Source organism: Caenorhabditis remanei, chromosome IV (assembly GCF_010183535.1).
Source record: "Caenorhabditis remanei strain PX506 chromosome IV, whole genome shotgun sequence".
Classification (NCBI taxonomy): Eukaryota; Metazoa; Nematoda; class Chromadorea; order Rhabditida; family Rhabditidae; genus Caenorhabditis; species Caenorhabditis remanei.
The window spans coordinates 2,010,825-2,020,225 of NC_071331.1; the positions used below are offsets into that span (position 1 = coordinate 2,010,825).

At 37.6% G+C, this 9,401-nt stretch overlaps 1 protein-coding gene across 1 annotated transcript; it reads right to left on the reverse strand.

The window, feature by feature from the left end:
• Window positions 1-9,005: 9,005 nt before the first annotated feature.
• On the reverse strand, window positions 9,006-9,401 carry GCK72_012251 (uncharacterized protein; the record flags this gene model as incomplete). Its single annotated transcript, XM_053728958.1, has 1 exon — window positions 9,006-9,401. The coding sequence occupies one exon, from the start codon at window positions 9,399-9,401 to the stop codon at window positions 9,006-9,008; it is 396 nt and encodes a 131-aa protein (XP_053583730.1).

A 9,401-nucleotide genomic window follows, 5' to 3' on the forward strand; every position in this document is an offset into this window, starting at 1 on the left:
ATTTGTCTGATATATTAGCCGAGCAAATTCGTTACAACTGCGCCCCACCGCAAACGAGAGAGTATCGGCGAGAGACGCAGATTTTTTTTCTCGCGCCAACAATTATTTTCACAGTTTTTGACCAATTTTCACTATTTTTCGAAAGTTTCTATGTAATTTGTTCAAAAAACAACGAAAATAGGTCAAAAATGGTAAAATATTTGTTCGCGCGAGAAAAAATTCTGCGTCTCTCACCGATACTCTCTCGTTTGCGGTGGGGCGCAGTTGTAAGAGGGGGTGGCCGCTAATATTTGAACCATCAATTTTAAAAATTACGGAAAAAATACCCATTAAAAATAATAGAAAGGTCAGCGAGAAGACATTTTCGTTGAAACAGTAAACACCTTTCTCAGTAATAGTGTGTCTTTGCCGAGATAATTTGAACAAACATTAAAATTAGGAAAAATTTCAGATTCGATAAGAAAACTTTAGTTACGAACTATTTCGAAGTTGGTCCTGCTTGAATCCGATAGGAATAGACAGATAGAAAATCAGATAGACTTGATGTTTGCTATTAGTCAATCAAAAATGCTTCATCGAAAACTTTCACCGTTCTTCTAAGACTATAAAAAGATGGTTAAACTTTCAGCATGTATTTTCAGAATTATTGTGTCCCCAGCTTTTAATAATTACTTTGTTTCTCAAAATCCCTAACACAGCACTCTGCACGGGGAACGCGCAATAAAAAAAACGAAAATTAGCCGTAGGGCACGTTCGCATTGTCTACAGTAATACTCAACAGAAAAGGCAAAATTTTACTGAGTCGGGCACATAAAAGCTTGAATATCTCGATTTGCCGAAACTCGTGCTCAGAATGCATATCCATTTCGTGTAGAGGAAGACTTTTTGTATAATTTTGTGAATTTTCATACATACTCTATTATTGTGTATTCGTGGTACCGACTCGAGTTTTATGCAAAATCAGTAGTCCAACTGCGCCGAAAAAAACGAGTTTTTCGGTATTATTTCAGTTGGATTTTCAATTTTCGAAATCGGAAATTGGTTTCTGAACAGAAACAAACCATAAAATGAAGAAAAATAGTGTAAAACCTCTGATTTTGCTAATTTTTCAATTTTTCGAAAATTCGAAAAATCTGATTTTTGTTAATCGCCGATTCTCAAGAGGAATAGTTTTTTGATTTTTATAACTTCATGATATGGAATAATATTGAAAATGTCAGAAAATCGCAAAACTATCCTGATTTCTCTAATCACTAAGCGAGAGAGTATGCGAACGAGAGATACGCAGACAGAGGGAGGAATTTTGACGCGTTTCGCGTTTTTTGCGAGCTTGTTCCTCGTGCAGGGTACTGTGCCTAAGAGGAAAATCAAGCTTTCAGATCGAATAGGCAATTTCAATTTTTGTCGGAATATTTGTGCATGTTTCAGAATGATCATAATATTGCGCTTAATTTCGAATTTTTGATAAAAGAATATAGAAGGGTTTTCACTTTTTATTTGAGTCGGAATAAATTATATCTAACTTAAAAAGGCTCTTTAACAAAAAAAGAAACTTTCTGAAAGAAAACAAAATTCTGCAACGATGAATTGAAGCTGTTCAGCAACGGATTATAAACAGTACCACTTAAAACAGCTATCCAAAACAAAGAATATTTCTCTATTCACTGTCTTTTATGAAGTATTGTGTAGTCTATATAAAAACGTAAATAACAAACTGTTGAAGCATACTTGGTATTTTGATGTTCTCAAAAAAAAAAGCATGTTTCATTTTCAACTGATTTGTATTACAGCGAATAAGATAATATTGTATGTCGGACCAATAGTTATACTTGTTGTTTCTGAAATTTATCAAACATCTCCGTTTCTTTAATCACATTTGTTTCTGACAAGCCTGTTCATTCAATATGTACGTGATGTAAATAATTTTATGCATTTTTTAAATAAAAAAAGGTAGACTGCGCAGCTAGAGGAGACAGAAACCACTGTTTCAATTGAGTTTGATCTCAAACCGTATGGAAAACAATCTCGATTGTTACTAACATAATCAATTGCAATGAACAGTCTGAGACGAATAATAGAAATAATTCTTCTGTACTTTCTCACTAGGTTGAAACTGCAAAACACTGTATTTAGTATCCCGTTTTCGATTAAATATTAGTGTGAGAGTGAAATTTGAAACCGACGGATATTCCTAACTACTGTTTCACTTCCATAGTAATGCAATTGTTTCTTTCGAAATTGGTTCTACGCTGTTTACTTTCCTTGTTAGTCAATCATCAGCTGAAACCATTCAGATCCAAAACAGTTAGAGATTTAAAAGTTATTTAATACTGTTTTATCTGATTTCAGAAAGTAGGGGCGTAGCATGACAATGAATTGATTGGGTACTGTGTTCAGTACTGGCCAAAAAGAATGCGACACTTGCAGTTTTTAGTTGAAAAAGTTCAACTTTGTGAGTGTGACACGGCCTCTCTGATAGTCTTACAACATCGATTGTTTATGGAGTGTGTAGATCAAAAGTAAAGCTTCATTTTTGTAGTTGACAACTTTTACTAGAAACACCTTTTACTTATTCTGTACATCGGTGTGCTCAATAAAAAGGGAGAATCGTACATAATGCGCAAGGAGGATTAGTTCTCAGAAATAGAGTTTTCATAAATTTAGTTAAAGAAACAGAAGATTTTCACAAATTATTTTCATTTCAATTTCTCCGGTAATTTTTCTTTCTTTTCAGTCATATAATGATTGTTTAGATAATGAAACCTAACATATTAAAAACAAGGAAATATTTCAGATTCGAAAACAAAACTTTAATCGCGAACTATTTTGAAGTTGGTTGATCCTCTTCTTCTCCATGTGTGATTTGGTAAAATCTTAATATTAATACATTTGCAAACATTTTTTGAAAAAAATGTTACTAACTAATTTGAGAATGGTGGAATCCTGTTAGTTTTTGAGATTGAAGCAGCAAAAAAAAATGGTCTTAATATGACTGATTTACAGTTTTCACATTTTCATAAGTTTCAAACTAATTTTAAATTTGTTAGAGACATAGGAGAGTTTTTCTTGAAAATTTGGAGTTTTCGGGGAAACTGTCATAAAACAATTATTTGCACTACCTGCAAACCGAGGATCGATGAGAAGACAACTTACAGAAGCATAATTTATTTTTTAAATTATCGTGCAAGAAAGAAGTTTTACAGTTTCATGGTTGCCATAGTTCAGAATGAAATTGGACAGCATTACTTAAACTGTCAATTCTATCACTGCACGGAAAAATGTTTTTACAATGAGAAAATGTACAGTAATTTGATTGTTTCACAATTTCATAGAATTTCCAAGTTATTGTTTTTTATTGTTTATCTGATAGTTTACTTGTGTCGAATTTTACTGGCTCAGAAACTTAAACCTACCATAATTTTGTCACTATATATGTTTGTGTCTAACAGAACACATTTCCCTGTTTTATTTACTCGTAATATGTGAATATTTTATGATAGAGGAATGTGCTCACGTTGTAGACATTCTTATCCAAGTTGGAAAATCTTCTGCAAGAAAAAAATTTTGCATCAATATTGTTTAAAACTGAACACAAAAAAATGAATGACGATTCTTATTGTCAAAAATTTGTTTTTGATTTGAAAAATCTATTTTTTGGAATGTTTTGTAATGTTTGGAATGTTTTTTCGAAAATGTCGAATTTTTAACTATACTTCAAAATTCAATGAAAATCTAATTATGCATAAAAAAATAGGGGTTTGAAAAAGTTGAATTCAAAAAAAATTCAAAAATTGTGGTTAACAATATGTGCCTTCGATATTTGATAGATTTGCTAAATTCCATTCTCGAACTACCAACCGTAACCACGGGGACAAGAACTTCCCCTATTACCCTGGTTGATAATAGGTGTACTGCAGACGCGCAATGGATTGTCAGCGTGAGTTTTCTTTGTAAGATTGTATTTCGAAACTTTAAACATTGAGATGTAGATAAAATTTGCAAAAAAAACATTAGATGAGTTTTGGAAATTTTTTATGGTAAACTCTAAACCTTTCGAGAACTAACTTTTATTGTAATTTCTAAAAACTCGTTTTTCAGACTCTATACCGAACAAAAGTTCAATCATGTCCCCCAAAATGGGCAGATGGAAGTGCCCGATTTGAAACTGTAAAACAAATAGGAGTAACCGGAGGTGAGCTGCACACAATTCTGGATAAAAATGAATTAGCAGTCTTCGATGGAACCAAAGAGACAAGTACATCAATATTTCTGGCTATTTTCAAAAAAATTAAAACATTTTTCAGAAAACTGCTTCTTTCGAAAGGTCATGCGATCGGATTTCTCTAAGGGAAAACGTCGGATGATTTGTTTGTGATTCACGGATCTTCCCAAAAAAATACCACACCCATTACAAAAATCAACACAGACGGAGAGAAACTTGACAAACCGTTGCACACCTACCAAACCGCACAAAGTACCACCAACTTCTTTCTCCGTGTACAAATATGATTCATTTGAAACGGGTAACTCGTCTGGAAAAGTTGTGTTGATGGTCGCTGACATGTCGTAAGTTGTTGTCAACTATTTTCCCAAAGACAAAATTGTCGACAACTGAAAGGCTGAATGATGAGCCCCACATGGTTTTCCCCGCAAAACTAGGCTCATCATCGCCTTACTAATCTCTTATTTCAATATTGTTCCAATCTGTTCACTAATTCACTTTATTTATCTCTTTTCAATCACCTGTTATCAGGAATATTCAATTAATTATAATTTGAATTACCGCTCTAAACCCGTTGTGTCAGTAAACGCGCTCCACTTAGCCGCGAGCGGTCGCGTAGCGGCCGCCGCGCCTCCTCATTGCTCAGTCTAAAACGACGAGTAGTTGTTGCCTCCTCCGGTCGTCCGGTAGCGTGACGAGTGTGAAAGTCTTGGCAAAATAGATCCTATCATTTTTCCGGACTATTTTAGCCTATTTTAAGCGCTACTGACGCATTGGGAGAGTAAATCACCGCCCTTTTTAGGCCCTTTAGGCCAGTTTCTCTATCCGCTGTTTGAGTGCGCCCAAACGTCCAACTTCCGTGCCGCCGCTCCTTCAGTTGGACTTATATAAATTATACTAACTAAATCTTTCGTAAATAAATGGGTCTTGTCTTTAAACTGTGTTCTGTTCGTTACATCGCTTATCTCACACTTTAGCCGTCATTTATACACTTTGATTGGGAAGACTTTTTCCGGAGCGGGGCTGTCTCCGACCGCATTAAAGCCCCGCCTCCACATGGTGCATAACGACCGTTCATTCTTGTAATGATTGGCCAGTGACCCGTCCTCCGATTTATCGATTTGTCCGTAGAACTTCTCAGAAGTAAGCCGGAAATCGCTCAAACTAGACTATTTTACGTCTATGAGCAATAATCGAAACGAGAGCGGCGGTAACTGTAAAAAGAACCGAGTCGGCTTCCCTTTCAACAATTTAAGGCTTGTGAGGAGCGATAGTGACGTCAGAATACTCTGATCCATCAAAAACCATAAAAAATCTAAAATTTCGAAAATTCTCGTCACTTTCTCTTATATTCGCAATATTCTCTTCCTCTACTTCCAAACATCTCGATCCGCGGCTGAAATCTCTTCAAACTCGACTACAATACTGTCAAACAAGAAGAATTCATCGTCAAGGAGCTGAAAACATGGATGCCAGAAGTCACGAAGGATATCTACAATTCAAATTAGCCGTCGCAGTCTCACTCTCGTAATTAACCCCGTTTAATTCGTGTTTTCCCCATGGAAATACACGAGAACGGTTGAGAAAAAGAGCTGAAAACGCGATAAATAGATCGGATGGCCTCCGTGACAAACATAAAATTAGCCGTCGCAGTCTCAATCTCGTAATATAATCCGTGTAATTCGTATTTTCCCCATGGAAAACCACGAGAACGGTGGAGAAAAAGAGCTGATAAAACGATAAATCGATCGGTTGGCGTCCGTGACAAAATCCCATCGGGTAACCAAAAAACATCTACAAAAACCTATAAAATTGTCTCAATAAGTCACATTTTTGTGCGAAGAGCGATTTTTCAAATCAAATTTCCATAAAAAGAGCAAATTCCGACATCGGAATGCTCCAAATCACTCATTCTTGAGTCTCCGTAAATCGACACCTAATTAATGGGTAAATCGGACTACGGTACGCAGTGCGCGTGTCATTGTACGCAATGCGCGTGTCACTGCGGACCATGATACACATGAGCTTACGCGCAACCGGAATTAAGTAATTTCGCGCTCGGCCTAAAATCTTTTTCGTGTATTTCCGTCATGTCGTTAACTTTTCGTGAGATTTCTTGAAAAATATCAATATAAAAATAATTCTGAATGTAATTTCAGTGAAAAACAATGAATTCGTCCGACGAAAAACCTCAAATATACGACCCGCGGCCACGATCGGAAATAATGTCTTCAGACAACTACGAAGTCCCCCAAATCGTCAAGCCAGCAGTCGCTGTGAGCCCTGTGAGTGCTCATTCATAAAAATAACAAAAAATTATACAAAAAATTCGAGAAATTTCGAGAAATTCGACAAAAAATTGCCAAAAATCGATATTTCCACTGAAAATATTCTGATTCACGGCTAAAAATTGCATCAGAATGCACTAAATCTGTATCACTCCTACTCTCTGTAGGTTAAAAACGTCAAATATGAGCTTTTGGCTAAAAACCATCAACGTTTTGACGAAAAAATGCGAATTTCCGCTAAAAATGTATCAAAAATCAGTATTTCGAGCCAAAAATCGATAAATTTTGTCGATTCATGATGAAATCCAAAAGAAATAACGAGATTCGGGCAAATACTACCCAATATATCTCACTTTCTAGCGGAAATGTCAGAATTTTTGACAAACCAATACAGCTTGAGCCGAAATATACTGAAAAAATATAAAATCTGCTAATTACACCAAAAACGGATAAAATTCTCTATAAAAAGTGTATAATATTACTATAAAAGGATATTTCCAGCTTCGCGACCCGCTGATGACGCAATGAGAAGCTACACGATTCCCCATCGAATCGTCACAAGCCGCGGATCGAAATTTAATCGATTCCGCCTTCATCATCACTACAGATGGATTCATCAGTGCGAACCGCGGAAACCTCATTGTCTCAAAGAGTTTGAAGGTCGATCCAGGTAGTAAAACACAAAGAGAATATCACATCCTCGAATCAATACCTTTCCAGCAGTGGTCAACGCGCAGCAAAAGGTACTACTTCTGAATCCGAAGACGCCAGACGGAATCCGATCGATTCGAAAGGCTTTGATGCCACAGTAGATCGACCCGCGGTTGCCTCAACTCTCCACCCACTGCCTAATCAGCCCATCAGCTGGCACAAAGGTAAAATATTAGCAGAGAACTAGACAAATGAAACAAAAATTCGTTTTTCCAGAAACGAGCCAATGCTCTACGATCAGTCAACAACCGGACATCGTGAACTTATGGACAAACTGAAGGCTTCAGAAGCCACGATCAGCCTAGTCCCAACACCAGTCACTCACGATCCGCGGTTGCACTGTAGCTTCCAGTCAAATGATTCAAGGTATATAATATCTAACAAATCAGATGACAATTATTGATTTTTAGCCGCATCCAACACCCGGTACAGCTCCACCACTACGTCGAGCACACTTCACCTGAAGTGACATCGAAGTGACATGAAGCAACACCAATCCGCGGTTGAATAGATGCCCACTCTCTACGAATAATTAAATCAATATTGATTGTCTTTTATCTGTTATACCTTGTTATCTCCAATGGGTTTCTCTGTTTGCATTGATCAATTGAGGGCATGACCCTATAAATGAAATCATCTCTTCATATCAGCTAATATTTCCTCAAATCCACTACACTCCGGAGTCGTATTACTCAGTTATTCAAAATCACATCAAAATCAGACAGAAACCACAGTTTCTGAAAGATTTTAAGACAACGAGATCCGCGGAAACCACTGTTTCTGAAGGATCATAAGACCAAACCGTCGAGAAGCTTCAAAAAATGGCATAAAGTCATCGTCACGACTTCGCAACAAATGGCGAAGGAGCGACAATTGCCAAAAGCTTCGAGACACAAGACCTTGTTGATTTACATGATACATGGATTCTTTGAACTATGGCACTGTCGGCAGACGAAGCCGCGGAATATTCAGGACACTATAGTATCCTAGAGAGCCGTCAACTCCCAAAAGACCCAACCAATTGCTTTACCAGTCTATGTACATGACTTTGATGAAAGACAGAATGTCTGCAAGTGGCAGTTACAGACTGTGGAAGAAGAAGGTTGTCTGTATCAGAAGTAATTAATCTGATACGCGTAGACATGGTAAAAGCAGGAAGTTGGTAGCGATAATTTGCAAAATCAAATCCGCGGTTGACACCCGCGGGTATGAAAACAAAGATCATCAAATGTCGCACTATAGAGAGATACAACACGGTCAAAACAGCCGACAGGTTGGCGTTTTCATAGCTTTCCGGTGTCAAATCAACACAAACCCCTCTAAACCCGATTTAATAAGTAGCGGATCTGGAACTACAGATCTAAGCGCCGACGGGTGAAGAACCACTCCGAGCCTGATTTAATAAGTAGCGGATCTGGAACTCCAGATCTAAGCGCCGACAGGTGAAGAACCACTCCGAGCCTGATTTAATAAGTAGCGGATCTGGAACTCCAGATCTAAGCGCCGACAGGTGAAGAACCACTCTGAACCTGATTTAATAAGTAGCGGATCTGGAACTCCAGATCTAAGCGCCGACAGGTGAAGAAAAAATTTTTTACAACTACACTCTGTTCAGTTTGAGTTACATTCCCCGCGGACACATTCGGAATCGTGGAAACACGATTAGATGTAACTCAGAAAGATAACACGACCTTCTTTCCCCTCACTTGGGAACTGTGGAGCAAAAAACATCATCTCATATCTAACCAACTCGAAGAGACCATTACTCTTTTCTCTCACTAACACTATCCAATTTCAGTTTTCTGAACTCCCCTGTCTTCGACAATCATCAGGATGCTAAGACATCCTAACCACCGTACATCAGCATTACCACCAAGCCGTAAGGCGTGCTCATTTCCAACGGAAAAAGAGCAGCCTCGTATGCGTGCCAAAACTCGGTCTAAATCGCAACCAAAATCATTAGTGACTTCGATTGTTGATTCGACCAAAGCCGAGATCACGAGAACAGCTACAAAAGCCAAAGCGCTCGCTACTGCAGCCGAGGCCGTGTTGCCGTTTCTCAAAGATCCTACCATCAAACATTCAGATGATAGTGATGAAAATACTCTACGATCCGCGGCATCTCTTACCTTCCAAATGAAGGCAGTGGTAGCCAAGATCGAAGACTTCGATTCATACAT